Source organism: Panthera pardus, unplaced genomic scaffold, assembly GCF_024362965.1.
Source record: "Panthera pardus isolate Hobbes unplaced genomic scaffold, ASM2436296v1 HiC_scaffold_15, whole genome shotgun sequence".
NCBI classification, from domain to species: Eukaryota; Metazoa; Chordata; class Mammalia; order Carnivora; family Felidae; genus Panthera; species Panthera pardus.
In genome coordinates this window covers 33,404,769-33,431,807 of record NW_026526710.1, presented here as the reverse complement: position 1 = coordinate 33,431,807, position 27,039 = coordinate 33,404,769, and the positions used below count along the sequence as shown (strand labels likewise).

The window sequence follows — 27,039 nt, the reverse complement described above, 5'->3', positions numbered from 1 at the left end:
CCCTGTTATCTTGTTTTGATTCTTTAAATCTCTGTGCATGCTTTGGTTCCTTCGTATTTTATTTGCATGAACATGTTCTAAATTCAATCCAAAGGTGAAGGAACCTTGGACCTGGCTGGGACCTAGGACCGAGAAGCAGGATTTCAGAAAGTTTGAGTCCTCACTGGCGTGGGTATTGTCATAAACCATCACTTGCGGGAAACCAGCTTCACAAAGGAAGCCTACAAGAAGTACATCAAAGATTACGTGAAATCAGTCAAAGGCAGACTTGAAGAACAGAGGCCAGAAAGGGTGAAACCTTCTATGACAGGGGCTGCAGGACAAATCGAGCATGTCCTTGCTATTTTTAAAAACTACCAGTCCTTTATTGGTGAAAACATGAATCCGGGAGGCAAGGCTGCCCCGCTGGCCTACTGCGAGGAGGGTGTGACCCCATATATGATCTTCTTTAAGGATGGTTTAGAAATGGAAAAATGTTGACGAATTTGGCTATTAACTTTGGACGTTATCACCTGTCATCACAGCTGGCCGCTGCTCATTCACACAACACCAGGACTGAAGACGGATGGGACTGACGTCATCTTGAGCTCTTCATTTATTCTGACCTTGCTTTATCTGGAGCGGAGGCATCGTTTCTAAGAAAACGTGCCATGCAGGTTGTTTAAAAATAAAATGCATTTAAACTCAAAAAACCTCTTTACCGTCAAGGTAAAGAAGGACCTTTGAGATGTTGTGGTATTATTTAGAAGGGACAGATTACAGGGTGAGCCCAGAGCTGGGATAATTGAGCTGTAAAGCTCAATTGAGCTGAAAAGACAAGGCTGCCATTAGTACGGGGACAGCGGCGTGCAAATAGGCCCATACGTGTGTTCTGATTTATTTGGGATCTTCTTACCTGCGGCAAATTACCCCCAGACACGCCCAGAGACAACCTGAGCTCTGCTTCAGCCCTGTTTGGGACATATTCAGCCGATCAGGTGGCTTCTCATCACCCCGCCTCCCACCCGGAGCCCCGCAAGTCACGCTTATTTATAAAACGTCTGAAATCCAGAACACACCTGTTCCAGAAAAACAAAATTACACAGAAGTTCTGGAGCAAGTAGGTGAGCCCACAGAAGCTTGAAGGTAACTGCTGTGGGATCAAGTATTAACAGGGCCGGGCAGAGCAAACCATCGCACGGAAGGACGTTTCTGTGAAAAAAATCCCGCTGAGAGATGCCAGGAGTGGGCCGTGCCCATGGGAATGGCAGCGGAGAGTTCTGGAGCTACACGAGCCGGCCGGTGGGAGTGAAAATCCCTTTGTGGGGCGAGACCAGCCGAGGAGGGGTTGGGAAGCAGTGCCTCTTACCTTCAAAGGGTTTGAATTTGCCTCTGGGCTCGGTGAGGAGTCGGACGTACGATAAATGAGCATCACCTACTTGGGAGAGGGGAGAGAAGGCGGCATAGAGTTGCTCTCCTTGGCCAAACACGGAATTCATCAGGTCTGAGTGTCGCAAGCAGAAAGAAGTCATCGCTTACAAGATGCTGGGCGCTACCTGAAGCGCTTAATGCTTAACTAGTTCTCACGGCGCAGGTGAACTTGCCATTTCTGTCGGTCCGGGCTGGTCAAATATCGCCATTTTGACGTGGTTTTAAACTATCGCTTCACACATTCTCCCACCTGACAGATTTGAAAGACTTGCTGAAAACTCGCCCAATGTCACAAAGCTAGTGAGTAGCTACAGATCAAGTGTTCTTGCAGGGACAAATGGTACACTCGAAAGGGGATGATGGAAGAAATGTAATGAGAGATTGATTACAAATGGGGTTAAGAGAAATCAAGAAGGAGGGGGAACCTCCTGGAAAAGCCACCCTAGAGAGGTAAAGGAAACGGACATGAATGGGTACGGACCTCAGGACAGAGTGGGCACTGGGAGACGGCTGGAGCTGGAAGAAGGGTCGAGTTGAACAAAATACCAAAGGGATGTGCGTGTGTGTGTGTGTGTGTGTGTGTGTGGAGGGGAGGGCTGTAAGTCACCATGACTCATGCATGGCCTTATAAATGGCGTTAGCATTTTTCCTTTTTCGTATCTAAAAGGTCTGGAGTCAGGTGTTTATTCTTTTTAATACGCAGTCCCTGTCAAAAAATTCCATAGGCGCCATTCTGGGCACAGCAGGGGCATTTCATGGGCCATGGCAATGGAACGACAGCTAGAAATTAGTCATTAGTTCTTAAAAGACATCCATTTATTGTCAAGCCTTAATTAATAGGTATCCAACTGGCCAGGACACTCAACTAGACTTCTGTGTCCCCTTCATCTTCTGCTCCCTGCCAGCTCACATTTAGGAGGAAGGGGCAATGACAAGCCAACACGCTAATATGAGAGTTTTAAAAAGCCATCTGTGCCCAGAGGAGCAAGCCCTTGGTAAGCTTCTGGACTCTGCCAGCCATGCTCGACTCCTCTCTCAATCCTCTGTCTTCTTACCTGTCTGTTGCCAACCTTTGCTGCTGTTCTGACCTGTAGTCTTCATGTGCTCCGACCTGTGACTGTCCCCTGACTCTGGCCTCTGTGATTCAGGGAAGTTCAGGCCCAGGTAACTCGTGGATGTGTCGGCTGGTCCCTCCTGTTCCCAATGGCCCTCAGATTCCAATGTGCCCCCGTCCCCCACCGACTCCCATCTGCTGATAGTGATATGTGGGAAACTTGGCCTTTCTCAGAAATAGCTGGAACATGAGAAATTATTCTCCCAGAAGGAAGCCAGGCTGTGTGAGGAAGTCTTCAATCTTAGGGATAATTCCTTCTATTTTAAAAATGTCAGAGGGGTGCCCGAGTGGCTCAGTTGGTTGAACGTTTGACTTCGGCTCAGGTCATGACCTCGGTTCGTGAGTTCCAGCCCCGCGTCGGGCTATCTGCTGTTGGCGTGGAGCCTGCTTCAGATCCTCTGGCCCCCTCTCTCCCTACCCTCCCCTGCTCATGCTCTCTCTCTCTCTCGAAAATAAACATTAAAAAAATAATGAAATGTCAGAACATCCCAATCGTACCCAAAATATCCAAGTTGGTCAGATTTGCATAATCTATTTGGCAATCTATCTGGGGCTCTCCAATCGCTAAATGTCAGAGGTGATGTCATGCTTCATGCTTCCAGTGGATCGTCCGTATTTCTGGTCACAGGAAACTCCTCTTCACCTTAAGTCTAAGTTTTTAAAAGTTCAAAGCACCTAATGTTTGCACGTGAAGTGAGTTTTATATCACGTTTTGATGCGAAAGGCCCATAACAAACAGACTTTTACAAGGAATTTACTCCGAAAAGCAACTTTCAGGCTCTGTCCTGAAGTCAGTACACATTCCTGTCCATTTCCCTCACCCCCTGTATCCACAACAGTGTATAGTGAGAAGAAATATTAATACGAAGACTCTGATACATGGAGAAATCCTGGAAGGGTGTTCTGAATCATCAAATCAGAAATTCATAGCGTCATCGGCATTAGCATATTACCTGGTATTGTCAGTCTTTAAACATCGTCAAGTCACGTATGAACTACAGAGTATGAACTGATCAGACCAGTTTTCCCCAACTATTTCTGAGAATTGACAGGTTTCATACAAAAGAAATTCCATTGAATTCTTAGTTCTATCTTTTCCAATGGTTCAGGTTATCCTCGTGCTCGAAGCACCTGCTCTATTTTTAACCTTCCCTTACGTGTCACTTATACAATACAAACCAGGAATCGTAAAACTGGAAGAACCGCTTGATAAGAACTCCAGCCCATTTCCCCACCGCTTGCAGGATATCATAAGCCCGTTCTGAAAGCAGACATGCGCTCTCCATCTTGTTTTTCCTTTACCATCTCTAGACAGGAGATTCCCCACCACCCACATCCCCTGCTCCAAGTCACCCCCATCCTTCCCTCATCCGGCCCCCCCCCCCCCCCCTCCAGTCCTGTCTTGAGACTTCAGCTCGGCTCCTCGGGTAGCAGGATTTGCAATCAGAACCGGCAGGTGGCGCCCTTTGGTGACCCTCAGTCACGAACACCGGAGTGTTTCTCTTGGGACCTTCCCCCTTATACCTCTGCTTGTCTCCGTTAAATTGTCAGTTAGGTTAACGCTCCCACAGTTACCAGAGCAGAGGGTGGCACTGGCAGATGGCAGCTGTTTGGAGTCATAAGGTGCCAGATCTATGAAGCATTCCTGGGGGACAGGCTTCCGTTTTCTGAGAGTCCTGCTCCTCGTCCCCCACCACCTTCTTTATCTGGTGTTTGCTGGACAGTATACATTTTTCAAGGATCGATTCCAGGGTCACTTCCTATATCTCACCTAGGAGATTTTTCTCATCTGGGTTTCTAATTTCCCTCCACCACTATTACATCTCCCCTCACATTCTATTGCATGCTGTTGTTGTTGCTGCTTTTGTCTGCCTGCCCGCCTCTTTATGAACAGCTTTGTGTGGCCACGATTGCTTCTTCTCCAGTGCTTTTTGGAGGCTTTTTGAAGGGCCTGCGTGCAAGGCCAGTCTTGTGTGATTACAACAAACAAACGCTGAAGCACTTTGAGGGCCTCACTGCAATAATTTTTATTATTGGTGCCTCCTTGGAAACTTGTGACTTTCTGCCATTTTGGTTATTCTTATTGGTGTTTGCAAGGCCATTCCAGCTGTGCCTTTACGACGCAGCTCCTGGGGCGCCTGGGTGGCTCAGTCGGTTAAGCCCTCTGACTTTGGCTTAGGTCATGGTTTGTGGGTTCGAGCCCTGTGTCGGGCTCTGTGCTGACGGCTCAGAGCCTGGAGCCTGCTTCGGATTCTGTGCCTCCTTCTCTCTGCCCCTCCCTTGATCATGTTCTGTCTCTCTCTCAAAAATAAACATTTAAAAAATTAAAAAAAAAAAAAAAAAAGACACAACTCTTGTCCCGGCGCCCTTATTTTCATCTTGACCAGTGGCATTGCCAGTTGCTGCTTTTGTCATTTTGCCATCCTTGGTCTCTCTCAATGTTCCTGGGAATCACTCCACTCTATCTCACAGCCTCCCAACGCAAGGCAGATAACAGTATTGCCCTGGGCACATTTAGCACTAGAAACATTCCATGTGTGACGTTCAGAATATGGTCTCAATAAATCCCCACAATAATTTGTCCAGGGATAAGTTAATTTCCTTTTATCAACGATGAATCACAGGTTAAGAGACTTGCCGCCCGGCAATCCTCAATTCTAAGTCATTGCTCTTTCTACCGGGCCAGTAGTTCTCAAAGTGCGGTTTGCACACTTTGACAGCAGCAGCACCTGAGAACTTGCCAGAAATGCTAATGCTCAGACCTTGCCCCAGACCTACTGAATCAGAAACACTGGCAGTGGGACCCAGGGTTTCATTTTTTTTTTAATGTTTATTTATTTTTGAGAGACAGACTGTCCAAAGCAGGCTCCAGGCTCTGAGCTGTCTGCACAGAGCCCAACACGGGGCTCAAACTCACGAACTGTGAGATCATGACCCGAGCCAAAGTCAGATGCTTAACCAACTGAGCCACTCAGGTGTCCCATGGGCCCAGGGTTTCAATGTGTCCTCCGTGTATTCTGAAGCAAGCTTAGGTCTGAGAGTCACTTCACAAGACCAGTGATTCTTCACACTGGCTGTACATTAGATTCATCTGGGAAGTGTTAAACAACAACAACAACAACAACAACAACAACAACAACAACTTTAATGCCAGGGCCCCACCTCCAGACCAATTAGCTCAGAATCTTTAGAGGCTCGGACTTCAGTATCATTAATAAAAAAAAAAAAAATCTACAAGTGTAACGTGCCACTAGATGTAAGATCCTTGGCTCTGGATGATGCAGAGTCTATGTTGACTGTGAATTCCTTTGGTCCTCAAGAAGCATCCCCAGGTGGGGCGCCTGGGTGGCTCAGTCGGTTTAGCATCCAACTTCAGCTCAGGTCATGATCTTGTGGTTTGTGGGTTCCAGTCCCACATCGGGCTCTGTGCTGACAGTTCGGAGCCTGGAGCCTGCTTTGGATTCTGTGTCTCCCTCTCTCTCTGCCCCTCCCCCACTCATGCTTGGTCTCTCTCTTCTTCAAAAATAAGTATTAAAAAGAAAGGGTTGCCTAAATATATACATATATATGTATATGTGTGTATATATATAAATACATACATATATACGTATATGTGCGTATATATATAAATACATACATATATATGTATATGGGTGTATATATATACATACATACATATATATGTATATGGGTGTATATATATACATACATATATATGTATATGGGTGTATATACATACATACATATATATGTATATGGGTGTATATACATACATACATACATACATACATATGTATATGTGTGTATATATATAAATACATACATACATATGTATATGGGTGTATATATATAAATACATACATACATATGTATATGTGTGTATATATATAAATACATACATATATATGTATATGGGTGTATATATATAAATACATACATATATATGTATATGGGTGTATATATATAAATACATATATATGTATATGGGTGTATATATAAATACATATATATATGTATATGGGTGTATATATATAAATATATACGTATATGTGTGTATATATACGTATATATACATATATATGTATATGTGTGTATATATACATACATATACATATATATATGCCTAAAAATATATATAAAGAAGCATTCATAGGAAAGGTATGACATGAACATAGTCAAGCACACAAATGGTTTTTCGAATTGTGCAATGCTATCAACCTGTTAATTCTGCGTATTCAGACAGTAAGTGTCCTAACAAATACAGTAAATATAGCTAATCCACAAATATGTACATGCCTGTACACATACACACCTTACCCAACAAGCAGTGCAATGATCATAGGAAGCGGCCTGCTTAGGTTCTGGATTCGATGCACACTTCTATGCTTGATATCAGGCGAGCTAGCTGCTCTATATTCACTGTATTGCTGACAATATTAGCTACAGCCTCCCCCATAGAAAAGCACGAACCACCTACATAAGGGTCATCATACACATGCTTTTTGTTGTCGTTGTTCTGCCTTGGAACAAAGTGAAAATTGGCCCCGATACAGGAAGGACCCTAGCTGTGGTCACCGACATCACAAGGAATCGTAACAAGAAAAGGGGATTTTGCAGCTTCTGACTTCTTTCCCCAAGCTGAGGGATGTTTTTTTTTCTCCAACAGAGGCAATTAGCTATTTCTGCGATAAACTAGTTTGGGTTCTCGTGCACAGAATAAGTGATGCACGGTGTTGAGGGGAGAAAAGATGGGATAAAACTCCATTTTATATTCTACGAAGAATGTTCTCCTACATTCCTACTTGGTCATGTACTTTGTCATGGGTCTAAAGGCTTTTCACCTTTACAGTCTTTACAGCTGGCTATCATTCCCTATTTAACTATGAGTAAACTCAGCTCAAAGTGTCTAAGTCACTGGCTGATGGTGACAAAATTAGTGACAGGGCACAGGATTGCTGAGCCCAGAGTCGTCTTTTTTTTTTTTTTTGAGACCATACTTAGTTAAATATGGGGCTAGTGATAGGCGGCTCTATGCAGAGGGAAGCAAAAGTTAAGCAAACCCAAAGAAGCATGATCTTTCAATTACACTGTGGAAACACTGAAAATTGCTTTTATGGTTTACTAACTACTACCCTTCAAAAGCAAATATGCTGCCTAAACTGCTAAGGTGCATTCAAGGCAAGGCTTATTCATTTGAAAAGATCCAGCATAGGGTGTTACTATAAATAACTTCATTCTCTATAACAGAAACTCATCTATCACCATTCTAATTAGTACGTGACTAAAGAAGTAAGTAGTTCACAAAGGCATCTGTAGCATTTGGTGACTGTAATAATGGCTTTGAAGTTCCAAGGACACGTCACTTTTCCAGCCTCCTTCTCATTTACATATCTCTCACTCTCCATTATTCTCAGGCACTAAATAAAGTTATTGGTATTCTTTCATAAACTTAAAAATATATATATAATAATGGTTACAGACACTCTCAATGACTAGAAGAATAGAACAGCACAGGGAAGAAAGAAAATCATTACATACTCTGCCCTGAGACAGGAAGTCACTGCCATCATTTTGGTATAGGTCTATGCATTTTTTTGTGAGTAAACATTTTTACCTGCTTAACACCATAACATGTAAACTGTTTTATCTGGTTTTACACTAATTAATATGTTAGGATTATTTCCTCTAAAAGGTCAGTATTTGACAATTTTGGGTGGTTCCACAGTATTCTATCTCATGTCGTTTCCATTATTTCCTTACAAATTTCCTCCTATTTACTGTTAAACCTTTTTCATGTTTAGAAGCAACACTGAGCTAAATAAACATCCTCGTACATTAAATCCTGTACAACTCTTGTGTCTTATTTAGGAAAAATCCCCACAAGTGGATTTGCTGGGTCAAAATCTTTGTAAAAAATTTAAGAATATGTTTTATTGATCCTACTCCAGACAAATTACCAACTTACACTCCCACCAGAAATGGCTTTTGCTTTGCATCCTCACCAGGCATGGAATTAAAAGGATGCTTTGGCCAATCGATCGTTGGAAAATTATATTGTGTTAAAATGTGCATTTCTTTGTCATTGCTGGTCTTTAGAGATCATTTTGACTTCAGTATTATTCAAGGGGAATGAGTAAGCCTGAAAGTCAGCCAAAAAAACATTCTAGCTCCTTCCTGTTGCACAGGGCACTTACGAAAATCCACATAGGGGTGCCTGGGTGGCTCAGTTGGTTAAGTGTCTGACCCTTGATTTCGGCTCAGGTCACGATCTCAGGATCGTGTCGGAGCTCTATCTGGGCGTGGAGCCTGGGTAAGATTCTCTCCCCCCTTCACTGTCTGCTCCTCCCCTGCTTGCTCACACTCTCTGTCTCAAAAAAAAAAAAAAAAAAAAAAAATCCAGGGGGCGCCTGGGTGGCTCAGTCGGTTAAGCGGCCGACTTCAGCTCGGGTCATGATCTCGAAGTCCGTGAGTTAGTGCCCCGCGTCGGGCTCTGTGCTGACAGCTCAGAGCCTGGAGCCTGTTTCAGATTCTGTGTCTCCCTCTCTCTGACCCTCCCCCGTTCATGCTCTGTCTCTCCCTGTCTCAAAAATAAATAAAACGTTAAAAAAAAAAATCCATATATTATCTTGGCCGATAAGCTCTTCTTTAAGCTTGTGCTACAAGAACCTGCTCAATCTCTTAAAAGATTACAGTTATCTCAAAGAAACATGACAAGCCACTGTGCGTGCGTGTGTTCATAACCACACTCGGGAAGCATTAGCTCTTTTTCTTACCCTTCCTTAGAGTTAATCGGCTCTGATAAAAACTACTTGTTGAAATGAAATGTCATTTTGAGAATACAGTTTTACATGCACCAATGGCCTGCCACAAAATCTAGTTTTTTTAAAAAAATGGAGTAATCCAATTTCACTCAAAGAGTAAATGCTCATTAAAACATAAGACCACCTCTATGGCAATCCAAGACAGAGGCTTCTGACACTGGTTAATCTACAGGAGTGAGACCAATAAAAAAGCTTTTAATGGAAGGTACATATAACCCTCATTGTAATTCAGCAGCAATCGCAGATCCATGTTCCAGAGTCCATGTTAGTGTTTTTAAATTAAGAGATGTGCTGGCAAGAAGTCAGCAAAACGGAGGAAATGGATTACAGTAATTGTAAAACAAGCAAACAAACAAAAGGCTGACTAGTTCTACAAGGTGTGTGATCTAACTCACTAGGCCCAATTCGCTCCACGACTCCAGAGAAAGGATCCTACACGTTGTTCTAAGGTTGGCAATTCTGTAAGTGAAGTTTCTTCAGGTCCCTGTGTGATCAGCCTGGGAACGCAGGTTACCAATGGCGACACCATATTGCTTTTAGGTTTGCGATTTGTTTTTCCGCTCATTTGAGAGAACCACAGATGCTCGTTTTCTTACAAACTGAATCTGAGAGCAAACTGAGAAGCAAAGTGTTTCTTTTTTTGTGGGGGAAATTGCTAACTAGGTGGAATTCTTCAGTTTCAGGAAGGGCGATCTCCAGGGACTTTTCTGCACCCAATGCGATGCTGCATTTTTCTGTATTGGAGGTAATGGTTTAAGAAATGTTCTGAGATTACCTGAGAGTTGAGCAATGAGCACAGGCCAATTTTAGTTGGGATCTACCTTTAAAACTGTTGAGTTAAGGAATGTGAGTCATTAATAATCTCTGAATCTAAATTTGTTGGTGCTGCCGACAGAACATCACAATTTGCTTCTGATCAACAGAATACAGCAGAAGTAATGAAAAACCACTCCCTTGATTATGTTATGTTATAGAAGATTTGTCTTCCTAGCATACACTCGAGAGCCTCCTCCTTCTTTGCTGGCTTTGAAAAAAGTAAGCTTCCGAGGGTCCTACAACCACAGGAAAATGAATTCTGCAAACAACTACAGAGAGCTTGCAAGTGGATCCTTCCCCAGTTGAGCTAGCAGATAAGACCCCGGCCCTGGCTGACACCTCGACTGCAGCCTTTTAGAGGAGCCAGTAAAACCATGCCCAGACCCCTGAACCACAGAAACCGAGAGATGATAAACTCGCATTATTTTAGGCTGCTCGTTGTGTGGTGATTTGTTATCAAGCAATATAAGCAGGTACTGATTTTGGTACTGGCCGTGGGGCACTGCTGTCATAAATATCCCAGAATGTGGGAGTGTTTTTGGAACCCTCACATAATAGTGGGTGCAGGCTAGAAAAACTATGAGCATAATAAAGGAAAAGAAACCTTAATAATGTATAATCTTACGAAAATGGATAAGCACTTATTGCTGGGGACAGAGGAACACGAAAACACTAGGCGTGGTTTTAAACAGTGAACACGGACGGCACGGCGACTATTGTTAAAACTGTACTGACTCTCTGAAAGTGGCCAAGACGGTAAATCTTAAAAGGTCTCATCACCAGGAAAAACATTCTGTAACTATGTATGGTGATGCATGTTGACGAGACTTATTATGATCACTTCACAATATATACAAATGTCAAATGATTATGTTGTTCACCTGAAACTAACACAACGTCATGTCATTTGCACTTGAGTAAAAAAATTAAGATTCAAACTGCTAACACGGGTACAGCTTGATGGATATAAACTAAGCAGACTGGGTGCAGTCATCTTTGGGAGGCTATGGACCATTCTCCTATCAAAAAAGTATTAATTTTTCTCCAAAAATTTCAACTTCCTATAATTTTTAAAACAATTTAATTCCAGTATAATTAACGCACAGTGTCGCATTAGTTTCAGGTGTATAGAGTAGTGATTCAACAAATCTATACATTACTCAGGGCTCATCGTGGTAAGTGTACTTTTACTCTCCTTCGCCTCTTTCACTCACCCACCCCCACACTCCCTCTGTCAACGCTCTGCTGGTTTTCTACAGTTAAGAGTCTGTTTTGGGGGTTTGCCTTTTCCTTTGTTCATTTGTTTTGTTTCTTAAATTCCACGTACGGGTGAAATCATGTGGTGTTTTTCTCTGACTCATTTCACTTAGCATTATGCCCTCTAGCTCCAACCATGTTGCAAATGACAAGATTTCATTTTTTTGTGTGTGGCTGAGTAATATTCCACTGTGTGTGTGTGTGTGTGTGTGTGTGTGCATGGATGTCATGTATGTATGTATATATACATACATGCATGAACACACACACATTTTTACCCATTCATCTCTTGCTGGGTACTTGGGCTGCTTCCATAATGTGGCTATTTTAAATAATCCGGCAATAATCATAAGGGTGCATAGATACTTTCAAATTAGTGTTTCTGTATTCTTTGGGTAAATATCCAGCAGTGTGATTACTGGATCACAGGGCAATTCTATTTTTAATTTTTGGAGGAACCTCCATATTGTCTTCCACAAATGGCTGCACCCATTTGCATTCCCACCAACAGTGCGTGAGGGTTCCTTTTTTTCCACATTGTCGCCGACACCTGTTTCTTGTGTTTAGCCATTCTGACAGGTGTAAGGTGATATTTCATTGTAATTTTGATTTGCATTTCCCCGATGGAGTGATGTTGAACTTTTCACGTGTCTTTGGCCATCTGTATGTCTCTGGAGAAATGTCTGTTCATGTTTTCTGCCCATTTTTTAATTGGATTATCTGATTTTTTTTTTCTGTTGATTTGTGTAAGTTCTTTATATATTTTGGATACTAACCCTTTATCAGATACATCATTTGCAAATATCTTCTCCCATTCAGTAGGCTTTTAGTTTTGTTGATGTGCAGAAGCATTTTGATGTAGTTCCAATGTTCATTTTTGCTTTTGTTTCCCTTGCCTTTGGAGGCGTGTCTAGAAAAATGTTGCTACAGCCCATGTCAGGGAAATTACTGCCTGTGTTCTCTTTTGGACTTTTATGGTTTCAGGTCTCACATTTAGGTCTTCATTCCACTGTATTTTTGTGTATGGTCCTCAACACATTTTTTGATTAGCTTCAAACACAAAATGATGCTTCAGTTCCTAAAATGAGTAGGTAGTATTGACAATAAGGACAAATGGTAACTTCTTCATAGATAAATGACAAGAATTTGACCCCCTCACGAAGACTAAGGTGCGTGGTCACATCTAACAATTTTCAGGGGCAGAAAATCTTTTTAATTGAAGTTTTTAAAAAAATCAGCAAGTTAGGTAAAGTGTGACCCGATGGCCTATAGCCAGCGAGTGCATTCAGGCGTTAGATTGGCAGTTGGTGATAAAAGTCTTACTCTCGGGCCCTGGCATGAAGGAGTTTGATGTGGATGAACTCTGGGAACACGCTGCGTGGGCCCTTGTAGAACGCACCAGCTCATCTGTTCAGCTCTGGCGCAGGCGTGAGGGAGGTCTCGCTCTCTCTGGTAGATTAACGGCACCCAGAAACACTGGGGTTTATAGGAGAACCTCTTATAAAAAACCTAAAACTCTGAAAATGAGATTCTGTGGTAACCGGTTGTACTCGTTAAGGCCTTCGTAGGCAACCAAACATTTATGTGTATGTTTCTTGTTTCCCATCTCTGACACCTGGAGGGGTCCACACGTCCTCGTGTCACCCTGTACACCTTTTGTCCTGTAAAAAGACAAGCTCTCTGTCACGCAGATGAAGTAGCCTTTGAGGTCATGCGAATGCTGCCTCTTGGCTAGATATATACAGTACTGAAAGTATTACACACAGAGAATTAGAGCTTTAAATGCATTTACCATTTTTATTTTGCTCTGCAGAAACATACATTCACCATGGGCTGTGTGATGCAGTTGACAGTGTAATGGAGAATATATCTTTTTGAAGGCTATTTATAACTAAACACTCAATACTTTAATTACAGTGGAAATTCTGTACAATTTAAGGCTTGGCTCTGAACTAGATTGTAAATATGGACCAGATTCGGAAATAAAACGCTGTTTTTCAAGTAAAAGAAAAAAAAATCAACTTAAAAAAACACAAGGAAGAAGGAACGAAGAAAGAAAACGAAGCATCAGAAGCCCAACAGGTTTTTCTGGGGTGAAATTTCATAATATTGTAAACTAACAAAAATACAGATTTTCTTCCCCAAATAGTGACAATTCACATATATTTAGGACTTGTCAGGGAACTCTTGGAAGCTTTCCGGATTGGACGCAGACCAAAGCGAACGAGGAAGAAATTTCACATTAATATGCTAAAATCAGTACTACCCGGTAACGGATTAAGTCAGATACACAAAGCAGGATTGTAAGCATTAAATATTTCCAGACGATCGGGAGTCGTTGCTGTTTACGGGCGGAGTAATAAAACCAGGTGAAACAAGTACAAGATCCAAGTTGTTTACTGAATAAACTCGGTTATTGGCACATCTAATCTGGGATAAACCTGACACATCGGACCTAGACAGCTTCTAGCATTTTAGGGTCATCTTCGTCTGTCTGTAAACAAAAGATCTGTCACCTAAGAAACTGCAGTTTTGTTTAGACTTGGATAAACTATGAAAGGCATGGATTGTTTATGTGTTACATGAGATCACGGTTTATATTGTTGGTTATGAACGTGCAGGTATAGCTGAAAACTTAGACACTTGGTGGAAATTAAAAATGCTACTCTTTTTGTAATTTTATCGTTGCTTCATGCAATATCAGTTTCGTGATGCTGATTCGGATTGCTTTATTATGGGAAGATCTCTCTGCCAGTGTCTTTGTTAACGGTCAAGGTCAGTTCTTCCAGATTGAAATTTTCCATGGGCAGATACAAGTCAGTTGGGTTAGAAGAGGGGACTCCATATAGGCTCTGGTTTTCCTAATGGTTTGCATGACTGGATTCATGTGCAGGCTAAGTTATTCCTGTAGGAAAGAGATTTGATCAGTTACTCCCTGGAAAACACCCGAGAGTCTTCCTCAGATGAAGGCCACAAAACACCTATCGTGCAGGCAGGTTATTAAATGCACTTTTTGTCAAGATACTGTAAAATACCAGCCTAAGTCACGGACCCGCATTCTCTGAAATAACTACAACGTCACCCACGTGGCGGAAGCTCACTGAAGAAACCTTTTTCTGCTCTCTGTCTTCCAGGTCATAGGACTCGTTTGAACGTAATGAGTGACCTTTGCATTATCTTCTTTGAGAGGCCACTCATCAATCTCTATGCCCTAAAGCAGTGGTAGAGAACCTCCTTATTTCCTTTATACACGTGAAGTGTTCAAGAGACTTCTATCACGTAAGCAAGTGTGCAAGTAGTGCAACTGTTGCATTCGGCATTCCAAGCCCTCTGGGGATGGTCGGGGCCTGGGAGTCCTTGCACGGCGGGTTAGTGTGTCTAACACGTCTGTGCGCAAGCACAAGATGCTATCTGCTCACGATACGAGCCAAACGGCCATTGAAAAGGCATGCACACGGTCTCTGCAGAAAAGCAGGAAACAAGACTGCATTTTTGCCTCCTCCCGAGGCACGATGCTATACTAAGAAGCAAAAAAGGCATCCCAAAGAATACAGAAAACACAAGACATCCAACATGGAAGTGAATGCCTGGGTTTCAAAGTAAGAAACAAAGCAAAAACGAGAGCATAAATAGGAGCATAAGCAAACATAGCTGCAGAGAAAGCTTACAATAAGTGGGATAAGTTTTCTGTCCAAAGGAGAAAGGGGTACATTTTCCGAATATTTGGAACACACAAATTATACGTCTCAGAACAAAATGGCCTTAGTTCTACTTAGGCCACGTGGCAAGTGAAATCAAATTTGACCTTTCGAATTTGGATAATGAAGAGTCCAGGGCATGGATGAAAAGGAAACACCAGTCGAGGACATGCACGCAAAGACTGCTTCTTTCTTGATCCTCTAACTGGCAGAATATGCAAAATGTCCACAGTATGGAGCCCCCAAATGTGAAACAAACCAGCGCCTGTAAACCAGTTCTCCATCCCCTTGGTGAGCAGCCCTGCAAAATGCCAGTGAGAGAAGAAAGAGAGAGGAGGAGGCAGGGGAAGGAGAGAGGGAAGTGTCCCATGCTACATGCCAGCCAAGGCCAAGTCTAGAAAATCAGCGTCGCCTCTTACCTGGGGTCAATCCTCTCCGTCTTCCGGTGTGATCTCGGTCTCTTTATGGACCACTACTTTGGTCACTGACATGTCAGGGTGCTGCTCTTTGGCCTCTTTAATTGCCTGAGCCAGAGCCTATCCCCAGGAAATCACAGAAGGGCAAAGACAAAAAGGAGGTGGAACATGCATGATCAGTAGCAAGGTGGAGGCTGAGGAGCTAGATCTATATACGTCATTTACAAATGAGGTACGATGACTGCAAAAGGAATTGTAGGCTGCACACTGGAAAGTTAATTCCGAAAACGGTTTAGACCGCCTGACGGACTAAAAGAACAACGCTGGGAAGAGTGAGGCTGACCCCCCCTCTGTTTCTCTGCCAGGGGCTCTGCCATCTCGCCCACACTACCTGATCGTGGTCAATGTCCGCATCTCCTGTGATGACTATGCGCTTCTCAATCCTCGTCTCTGAAATGCCTCCTTTCACAGTCTGCAAGGGACAGGCAAGTGTCAGAAATTCACTCACTGGAGGAACAGTCATTGTTCAATGGGGGAATTGGGAGAAAACGCTAACAGGGTTTTCAGTAACATCATTAAGGACGGAAACGATTCTTTGGCAATTACTTAAAATGGTTAATTTCAGACGTGAGCCTGGAATGCAGTTCTGGGGGTGAGGCTGGCCGGTGCTTCTGGAACACCTACCACGTGCTAAGCGCTGGAGTTCTGTGTTAAGCAAAAGGTACTGGGATGCATATTCCTCAACAGAAACTAGCACCTAAGGACAACTGCCCCAGAGACTGGGTGAAGAGAGCGCAACGCGGGCTCCTGATGTTCACAGAACCCTGGGCCTGTGCAGCTCAACCGGGAAGAAGTTCCGTGTGAATGCCTTCCTTTTACCTGTTCCCGCCCCACTTACTTTGGTGATGTGGGTGGTGGTTGTGGTACTGGTGGTTTCAGATGTGATCGTCTGTGCGCTCATCAGCACACCCGGCTCCAAATCGGCACCCGGATCGACCTGTGCGAGCAGAGGAACAGACACCGCACTCAAACGCTGACCTCTCCAGAGGTCTGCTGTGTTAGCTCAGGGCATTAGGATGACCGAGTTCTCTCTCACGACCACCGCGCTGTTCAGTCAGCACACAGGAGCTCTGGCTATGGGTACGACGCAACCCAAGGCAGCCAGAGGGAACCATCCTTAAAACACCGGGACTTCAGAAAGGTGAGTCGTGTCTGCCTGAGCTGCTGCTATTTTCCCTGACCTGTGGCTAAGGCGATAGGCTCCTGAGCCTTGTTCTACATTGTGAGATACAGGAAGACCTGCTTAAAGTCACCTGATGTTTTTTTTGCTCGGTAATAAAGTTATGCTTAGCACCATGATCGCTCCTGATAGACACAGCTTGGCTACTGGGCCCTCTAAGTCCGGCACATTAAGCATCACGCACTTATACTTAAACGCAGCAAGCCAGTAAATGCGGCAAAACAAGGAGGGCTCCGGCCTCGACAGACGGTCTTACCTGTGAGGATTCATACGTTATGGTTTTCGTTTCTGTGTGAACTACCGGCACTTCCTTGGTAGAAATTTCTAGCTTTACTCCTCCTGGTGAAACGCTGCCAAAGCTGATGGTTTCTGTCTTCACAGTCGATGACTGTACCAATGAGAAGTAGGCAGTGGCTATTACAGTTTGCACAAAGGCACGCTTTTGGGTTTTTTCCCCTCCCTGCCCCCCAGTGGATATGTATAAGCACAGGTTAGTATGAAATAAATGTTTATGTATTACATGGGGAGAGAAAGTTGAGGAATGAGGCAGACACCAAATAGATGTCAGTCTTTTAGGATTAGTTTTCTTTTTTTTTTTAAACATGGGATGTTCCAGGTAAAGGAAGGCATTTTGAAGGAAATGTTTAAAAAACTGTTTTTGTGTTCCCCCTCCTCTACTGCATAGATAGATCAAAAATAATCAATCAGCCTCTGTTTAATAACGTCTTAGAAAAAAGGAATGGATGCTAAGACATTAAGAACCTCCAACAGCATAGAATTCAGGAATCTCGGGAGAGATAAAGAACAAAGTTCTGGCATTTGGCACCTGGGCAAGCACAGTTTCTGGGTAAGTACACTGACCAAAAAAAGAAGATTGATCAAATGTTCTATGCTCTTGTTGGCCACGCAGTCCCCAGGTTTACTGCCCATTACAGTAATTACAGCAAAGGTAGAAACCATTTCCTGGAACTACACGTTATGAATAATCATTAAATGTGTATGCACGTGACCCCAAAGATGGAAACCAGCATGGAGACTCCTGAGATTGCCATGCAAGAGGGATATAAGAGGAGAAACAAACTGCATTTGGAAAAGGTCGAAAATTCAACTTAGCTCCATCTTGATGCTTAACTAAATTTCGGGGACTCCCACACCTATCAGTTTTATGTTAGTGCTGAAAGGAACATCAACTACTAGTTACCTCGAAATGAGGTTTTTGTTCCCAAGTTTCAGAAACGTGGGTTGCTGCACTCTGCTCCTCCTCTGACTCATGGGAAGCAGTGGCCGTTCCTTCCTGTTCGAGGACAGCTTTGCCAGCCACCTCCCCCTTTTCCTCTTTAGCCCCCTCTGTCAGGGCAGAGCCCTCCTTCCCTTTCAAGCCAGAAGCATCAGCAGATGCTGCCTGTGCCGCAGCATCCACATCCTCTCCAGCTGCGTAAGAAGCATCCCCACTCGCATGCACATTCATGACATGTCTTTCCTCCACCAACACGGTTTCCTGCACAACCTTCTCGGTGCTAAGTGACTGGGGGTGCTGGCTTGTTTCCGGCTCTGTTTTGCTGGGCCCCGTCTTGGTTTCCGTTTTCTGCACGGGAAAAGATTGCAGGGTCAGTGTGACTTTCCATAAACCGAGGGTCAAAAAACCAGAATAAAAACAAACGCAGCCACTCGCCAGGACGCCTAAAGCCAGTGTCAAGTGCTTATGACCAGAAACGCTTATACAAAACATAAATTAGCTTTCATTCCTCCTGCCAGAATCTTTGATGCGTGCCCCCTGCCCCCGACACATACACACACACACACGCCCTCAAGCCTGTGCTATGTCCGGATAGCCGCAAAAGAAACGGGACGCAGTATAAAATGCAATTAAAATAAAACAAAATGAAAGCATCGCAGCACACTCCCATGGATTCTGGCAGCTTTCTTAGGCCTAACAGAGAGCATAAAATGCTTAAAAAGTTAAATGCAAATTACAATTTCTCAACACGATTGCCTTTGGAATACCTGAAGCATGTTCTACTGGTGGGGCTAAAGGCCCACGACAGCTATGCCAGACAGACACAAAGGAAAATAACCGACGACACCTCTGAGGCGTTTAAGGCAAAGCCCCTGGGATGCAAAACACACACACTGCACGCACACAGCCAAGAGGCACAAAGAAAGGCAAATGGGCAGAGTCAGGAACAGCAAGGAGGAAGCAACTGGCCACCTGAACCCAGCTTTGAGAAGTAGAAGTAACCCCTCCTATGAATTCCGTTGGTTTTCTCGCAGAGTCTAATAAACTGAAGATTTCAGAGCCATCCATGAGCTTTTCGGCAGAAGACTGTTTAGTCTGGGTGAACAAAGAAACGGACAGTCAAGCACAGAGACAGGAACATAGGCGGGCACATTCACATTCACAGCCGGTTAGACAAAACTGTAAGGGAGGAAGGGGGGAGGGGGGAGGAGGGAATCTACCAGACAAAGTTGGGAAACAGAAAAGAATGGGAAATAAAATAGCAAATTGAGGTGACCATGAGCTCTTGTTTGGTAAAGCAGAGAGAGTTATTAGGACATGGGCGGTGCTGGTTTAAGCAGACCATTTTCCCTTCATTGCAAGCCACAGCAGCACTATCACATCTCGGGATCGGGGAGCTGGAAATAAAACGGCAAGTGTTTTAACGCCTACGTTGGACTGCAGTGTTGATCTAACCATGACAAAACTTAAAAAGCTTGGGTTGGCTGCTCTCAACAAAAAGCCAAACAGCGAGAAGAACAGAAAAGTTTAGGGTGGAAGGGCAGTGCCTCAAAAAAAAACGTCATGCTGGAATCTGAAACGGTGGTCCAAGGGAAAGGCACTGGTTACCACAACTCGAGATGAGGAGGACTCGGTAACGTAATGAGCAGTGGCCATGGTGAAGGCCGGTTCCTGTGAGTATCTCCACTCGGACAGGCTCTTCCTCCTGGGACCAAAGAGCCCCACTTTCAAGACCTCGCCCTCCATCGCTGGCTCCGTCCTGCCCGGGCGCGCGCCCTCCGGGCCGGCGTGGGGCGCTGCGTCCCGGCCCGGCCCCGGGGCTCTCTGGAGCTCGTCCTCTTCGGGGCTCGGCCGCCGGGAATCGGCTTCCTTGATGGGAGCCAGCGATTCGGACAGTTTCCGCTTGGGGGTGTGCACCTCGGGTCCTCTCCTGGATTTCTCATCGGGGGCGACGTCCAGGACCTCGTAATCGGCCGTGACCGGGATGATCTTCACCGACTCCGACAACGCTCTGTCCGCTTTCTGAAGGGCTTCCAGACTGCAGGGCTGTACTGCCTTCTCCCCCTCCTTGGCCTTTCCAGTCATGGTTACGATCTTGCCGGATACGGTGTCGTAGGATTTTCCTAGAGTGTATATTTTCTGTTTGCTTTCTCCTTTCAATTGCATTTCCCGGGCCAAGTCCTCGAAGCTCTGCATTTCAATGGCACCAGATCTCAACAGATCGGCTGGGATGTCTCCGGTTCTACTGCTCACGGTCACCACCTTGTAAGTCACAATCTTTTTCGAATCACCATCAACTACCTCAGTGGGTACTTTGTCTACAATAACCCAATCCTCTGTGCCCTATATTTGAAATATAAAAGCTAAATTAGAAATGCTGATGGTCTCATTTCTAAAATAAGAATCCTTTAAGAAACCAGGGCAAAAGCTACATTGTGATGTGACTGCACAGGGCTGGTGTTATTATCTAATAATTCTGGTTGCAAATCTCTTCTTATCTGAAACTTACAAACTCTAACCTTCAGCTTGGAATACAGTCTGCACGTAGAGTTGCAATTTCAGGTTTCTTTAAATAGGAACATAACTTGGTGGTAAATTTTTGCAAGAATATACCGGGCCTTATGCTAAGCGTCTCATCATTTTAGATTTCAAAATTGAATGACGTTACTGAAGGTGTTGTACAGGTTATTTAGCTTGTGTGGACACAAAAAGACAGTTTTCCATGGTAACTAGAACACTGTGCGTCGTATCTGCTGTTTTCACAAAGAACTTGCCAGCATTCCACAAATTTCTGTGATTATCATTTTTCATGTTTGTAAATTATAGTTCCTTATATATACAGGAGATCAAATCTACCATAGCACTTACTATCCGATAAATACTGAGTGTGCCGGTCGTCAAGGGACTATAGTTGGGGGCATTGTTGGGGCCTCTTATAAATAGGTCATGGTGGTCCAATCTTATCTACAAGTGAAGCTCATGGTGTGAATAGTTTCTTTGCCACTCTCCTTAGTCTTAGTTCCAATACGACAGAAGAAGTGAAAATTAAGAGAGAAGGCTACAAGGATGAGGCCGGGCAGTTGACTAGTCTTACAGATCACAGAGGGAAGCAAAATCACACCAGGGGCAGCTGAGCGCCTTGGTTTACATTTTAAACTACAGTGTTTTCTACTTTCTGGTCTGTCTTACTCTGAAAACTTGAATCTGGAAATGTGTGTGCCTTAGGAAAAAAACAATTACAGATCAGTCTACATGTTGGTGCTGGATTAAATGAAATGAATTGAAAAATAACCTCTAGGGTCGATGGGACAGTTTTCTGGAAAATGATTTGACGAGAGGTAACCGCGGTGTCTCCTTCCTGCATTTTCTTTATCATACTCGGCTAGTGGGAAAACCAATAAAAGTTCAGAACTTTCAAAATCAGTCAAGGTCATCTAAATTAGTATCACTCTATGGGTAAAGCAGACAGTAAGAAGCCCCAATAATATCATTAGAAAGCAGAATTATAATGCTTCACTGGCCATACACAGATATAATCACCTAGGCACAAAAGCCATAAAGAAATGATGGCTGGTAACGAAAATGGTAAGAAAATTCCTTTGTCCCCTCCCCAGAATCTAAGCAAAAATGATATACCTACCTTAGTTTTAAGGTCAATTTAAAAAGGAAAATAAAAACTAAAAACACTTTAATGACACTGAAATCTGAAGAGCAATTCCCTCCTGGGAAATCCCTTTATGTTTGTTTTTTACCTGAGACTCAAGGAATGGAGAGCTTTCTTGCTGCAAAAATATAACTTTCTCAGAAATTTCTCTTTCTTCTTCGGTCTGTTTGAATAAAGGGGGTTGGGTTGGAGAAGAGGAAGTAGACAGTTTCCAAAAAAGGCAAGTTAGGAAGAGAGTTCTTTGATTGTGTTGTACATATAATATTCATCTCTTTCTGAAGAAGCGAATCATTGTTTACGAATTTGAAAAACGGTCTGAAACCATCTCCAAGTTTAAGAATTATTTCCAAAAAGTAACAGATTCTTTTCTGAAACACTAGCGTAGGGCTCACCCGTTTTCTAGTTCTAGAAACACAAAACACGCGCAAGCAATAGAAAGAGCTCCTTGGCATCTGAACAGTGTCTAGGTCAGTCCTCTGCAAAACTGCACCAGCGAGGAGTGAGAGGAAGTATTAAGATTAAAAAAAAAAATTAAGTGAGGAACAAAAATCCTCACTCTTACATCGGACAAATCCTGGACGGTCTTCCCCATTTAAGTGCTGCTTAATCCCAGGCAAAATAATGCACATGGGTCACCGCATCAGTGACTACTCTGAGCAAACCCTGTCAGACCTACATGGCTTTCTTTACTATTCCACGAATAAACAAAGTGAACTCAAAAGTTGACTGGAACTTCTATAAGATGGTGAATGACTTTAAATAGTCCACTTCAAAAGATCTCGGTAAAAAGTAAGTACTTTAGATCTTGCTTTCTTTAACCTATAACAACATTAAGAAACGCTGAAGTGATAGGCTATGTTAGCCACTAGCTTTTTCCTTTCATCTACGTTTTGTTCCTTTCTTTAGTATTAGATAGGAATAATTCAAGTGGCAATGAATTAGCCACTGAGCCTATCTCTATGCATAGCGTATACTACCCCATGCAGCAGTGAGAGAAAGGTATTTAGTAAGAGTAATATAACAAATAATAACAGAAAGCTCAAAGTTTTTGGGAGAACGGAACTTTTAAAGTAAATCCTATTGTTGTAAACAATATAATTTAGTGAGTGCTATTTAATATGTCCACGTCTGTACAAATCTGTCAGTACTGCATTTAAGTTTGCCTATAAGAGATTGTAAGGGAGCCTCTGGAATATTCTCCTGGAGGACCTACTGACAGATTTTGACAGCACCGTTCTCCTATGCTCCTTTTTCGATGAGGAACAAGTAAGAGATTTTTCAAAGGGAAAAAAAGTCCCTATCCTGTCCCATTTTGGAGAAAGGTATTGGAAAAGACAAAATGTACTATGTGGAATCATAAAATATGGATTTCTGGTTTGTTTCACTTTCAATTGTAGCCTCTTTTTCATAGAGAAATAAGAAACAGGAAGGAAAGGTCAAAATTATAGGTACTTTTCAGAATACCACTGCTAGGCCTCTAATTATAGTCACTGAACTAAAGATTATTTTCCTAAGATGAAAGCCTGAAAAAACCCAATAATAGCAGGAAAACAGTGGTTTTCAGCATATCCTGTTATCTGACATCACCTAATTTCAAAAATGTCTTTGTCTTTAATTGAATGTATCAACACTATCTGTGTTCAGGACTGTGTATGTCCACTGAGAGAAAAGGGTAACATGAAGGGGATAAACCTTAAAATAAAATCCTATATATATGGTCAACCCCAATTCAGTTAGTTCGGCTAAAGACAAGTGAAGAGATGCCCATAAAAAAAGAATCAAAATGTTTACTTTTAATATGGGTCAGAACAGAGTCACAGCTGTGTACCCCAAACGTTTTGTTTCGTTACTTAAACATTCATCGCTACATCATAATTGGGAAATAAGGCGTTTACTGGCGTGCAAAACGTACAGAGGTGCTACTCACTTTGAGGGGATTAGGGATTTCTGTAGAGCCATAACCCTCATTTCTCCCTGGGCCAGGGTTGTTCAAAAGGGGCTTTCCGTTAGAATTACGTGGAGAGGTTTCAAATGATAAAGGGTGCAGCTCAGACTAAATCAGACTCTGATCCTGCCTCCCTTTGTTTTAAAGTAGGCTCCACACCCCGAGCAGGGTTTGAACTCATGACCTCGAGATCAAGAGTAGGATGCTCCACCAACTGAGCCAACCAGGTGCCCCCAGACTCTGATTTAATAGATCCTGGGCATCAGTATTTTAAAATTTTCCTGTGGGCAATTTTAATGCACTTAGAGTTACCCCCAAGGCCTGGGTCACTGAAGTCAGATTCAGAGAATGAAGAGAACTCTCCCCTATCTGTAAATAGATGGTCATGGTGTATAGTTGTTTTTTTGGCCCAAATCGAAGCCCATGCAAGACCTGAGTAGCAAGGGTAGACTAGAAAGCAAGCAAATGCACAAATAGAGCCGATTCTAGTTATTCCCGGTAATCATGTTCAATGAAATCACCATGAACAGTGAATTAGTGAACCACTGATTTTGTGGGAAATACACGGTTAAGACTTCTGTGAGCCTCTGGTCACGATACTGTCATCGACTGCTCCATATATAACCTCGCCTTATATGTGCTTTTGTTTCAAGACTCGTTATTTAATGCTTATTACTGATCCATTAACGTTGAACTCACCGTCAACAGCACTATAGCATATTCCTGCATGAAACTTCTCTAACACACGTATTTTCCAAAAAGGCACATCACAGCCTTCTTGTGCTTAGGAACACCTGCTAGCACTTCAGCACTAGGTTTGGGGGTCATATTACACAGCAAAATCACCCTCGAAAATGCAGCACTAAATAGGCCGTAAAAAGCACATTTGTTTACAGTATGAGAATGGAAACAAGAAGGCAGAACACTGCCTTGTTCAACCCACGCTGGGAATGCGCACAGTGAGCAACTCAAAGTTTTCACTACTCTGTGGCTGTCTGCCGAGGGCTGTGAAAGCGCCATTAACACTGATTTTAGGGTTACGATGAATTTCAGCAAGTAGGCGAATGTGTAAATATGGAATCCGTGAATAAGGAGGATTGGCCGCGCTAAGCTGAAATACCTATAAAACTACCACCTACACTAAAAAACGTACTGATGCTGCATAGGTGCTAACGGGTATTGCATTTTGGTTGGGATTTGGAAACGTTTAGTATTCAAGTGACTGGGATCAGTATACATGTTGGTGCTGGATTAAATGAAATGAACCTGTAGCAGGGACGAAGCCTAGGTGCATCATAAAAGGCTGTAAAGGGAGAGATCCGAGGACAGAAGACATACCTGGAACCCCTCACGTACCACACCTCTATCTTTCCTATGTGTGCTGGGCCCTGTATACGGGCTTGTCTACTTTCCAGCGTTAACGAGGAGCTGCTTTGGGGCATCCTTGCTACTTCTCTATTAACTCAATACTGGAAAGTTGAAGCCACTGGCAATAACATTCCCATTTTATAGCAAACATACATAATATTCTTAGAATATAATCACCACTACTAGCTCACTCTAGATTACTCAAGTAATCTGAAGGAAACTGATGTGTAACGCTACAGGAATACTCCGGCAACAGTTCATTTATTCTGCGTAAAAGGGCCCTTTTCAACGTAATTCAAATGGATATATACCTTGTCACTTTTTAGCTGGGATTGGAATTGTCGTGAGCATGGGGACTGTGGTCACTTTTGATAAACAGCTTTCAAGGGAAGCTTGGAAAATGATGAAAATGAGTGTAATGATATTCCTCTTCTCACTGCAAGGACCTGAGCGTTGCATACAGACTACCATTTAAAGAATTTTTCTCCCCTAAAGGCCTAAGTTTTCCTCTTCTTCTGTCTCAGGTTTCTGGACAAGTCTCTTACAGTCAAGGAGTCTTGAGAAGAAAGAAGGTAATCGATACAATGCTAGAAAGGTAGTTTTACAAAACGACTTCTTTTGAAAGACAAGCACGATGACGTCTAACAGCTGACAGTGGCACCACTGTCATGTGTGGGTCCCACGGAGGAGGCCGAGACGTAGTGTCGGCTGGATCCTCCCAGGCTGGCTGTACACTTAAAGACAGCTTTCCAATATGGAAGGCTGTTACATGAAAACACATTGTGGGCTCTATGCTCTCAAGCCAAATGCAAACTGACTATAAATCAGTTAAAATAACCAATCAGGCATATTTTTAAAAATCAGTTAAGAATCAAAATCCAATCGAACACCGACTGCATCAGTAAAAGCCTGGTGTGGTATTCCCCAGAGTAAAAGAGGTCCTGAGATTCTGTCAACTTCAGATGAGCGTTCAAACATTAGACAATCTCCGTAACACCTCGTCTTGCAACTGACGAGAAACATTCGTGAGGTTTCGGGGCATTTCTTAGTGCAGCAGAAAAAGCATTTTCAGAAAAAGCGTCAGCTCATTAAGACAGTATCTCAATTTCTCCCAGCTGTGAAATCTAGGTTTACAGTCAGAATAAACCCATTTGCATGCACCGTGGTTCCCCGGAGCCTCCCTGTTCACTCCAAGCACCTTGTGGCGTGACTACTCACTCCTCAGCCACCACATCCTTTTACTTTTGCAGCCCTGACTATGTCAGTTCAGGGTATACACAGACAGGTGGTGAGACTGTCTACTCAGAAGCCTGCCAACTCGGGTCCCCAGGCGCACACCCTGCAGAGAGGCAAGGCTAGTGAGTGAACAGAAGACAATGGCGACGCAGCGCCTGAATACCGACCTCTTCGGGTACAAGCGGTTCGATCATGGGCGCGTCCTCCTGCCTGGCGGCTAGTCTCACTGGGGAGGTGGAGAGTCTCTTCTCCCATTCGTTTGTGATGGCAGTGTCTGTGGAGGTTTCTAAAAAGGTTCTTTTCAGCTCACTAATATTGGTTTGATGTTTCATCAGGTCATCTTGAGTTTTATCTAGCTCCTATATTCAGAACATAAAGAATCCAACAGTCAACGTTTTACATTTGCCTTCCTATCTGCGTGTGTGTGTGTGTGTGTGTGTGTGTGTGTGTGTGTGTTTTAAGTAATGTCAATCTCATTAGTAGTCAAAATAAAAGAATTCCGATCAGGGCTCATGACACTACCACAAGCACTTTGGTGAAAATGTGATATTTCTAAGGAAAAGAGAAGAAAAAAAAATCCAGTTCACGCAAGCATAAAAATCAAAAGCGTTTTTGAAAGGCAAACCATAGAGTGTAATTCACATGTAACCAGAAAAAATTAAAATGAATACACACAGAAAAAGGGATCTATATCTAGGAGAGAGGAAGGAATCAGAGTAGGCTGAGAAGGTATCCCCACTTATTCACAGGTGAGAGCACACAGTTCATGCATCATTGTATGAGCCCACAGGTATGCCACTAAAAGAAATGTCAACAC

General features: G+C 43.2%; 1 protein-coding gene across 37 annotated transcripts in view; it reads right to left on the bottom strand.

Moving 5' to 3' along the window:
- Nucleotides 1-13,188: 13,188 nt before the first annotated feature.
- The window catches only part of EPB41L3 (erythrocyte membrane protein band 4.1 like 3), a 231,194-nt gene continuing 217,343 nt past the window's right edge, over nucleotides 13,189-27,039 (bottom strand). For 15 of the 37 annotated variants that reach the window (XM_053902422.1, XM_053902425.1, XM_053902416.1 and 12 more), the window contains 11 exons: nucleotides 26,390-26,581; nucleotides 21,762-21,836; nucleotides 21,302-21,391; nucleotides 19,618-20,352; nucleotides 18,982-19,104; nucleotides 17,974-18,357; nucleotides 17,029-17,160; nucleotides 16,431-16,529; nucleotides 15,924-16,004; nucleotides 15,536-15,652; nucleotides 13,189-14,323 (listed from right to left, as the gene is read on the bottom strand). In XM_053902422.1, the coding sequence (XP_053758397.1) occupies nucleotides 15,542-15,652; nucleotides 15,924-16,004; nucleotides 16,431-16,529; nucleotides 17,029-17,160; nucleotides 17,974-18,357; nucleotides 18,982-19,104; nucleotides 19,618-20,352; nucleotides 21,302-21,391; nucleotides 21,762-21,836; nucleotides 26,390-26,581 (2,022 nt within the window). In that variant the 3' untranslated portion in view covers nucleotides 13,189-14,323; nucleotides 15,536-15,541. The remainder of the gene's footprint in view (nucleotides 14,324-15,535; nucleotides 15,653-15,923; nucleotides 16,005-16,430; nucleotides 16,530-17,028; nucleotides 17,161-17,973; nucleotides 18,358-18,981; nucleotides 19,105-19,617; nucleotides 20,353-21,301; nucleotides 21,392-21,761; nucleotides 21,837-26,389; nucleotides 26,582-27,039) is intronic. The other 22 variants (XM_053902432.1, XM_053902433.1, XM_053902441.1 and 19 more) reach the window with 11 other exon arrangements.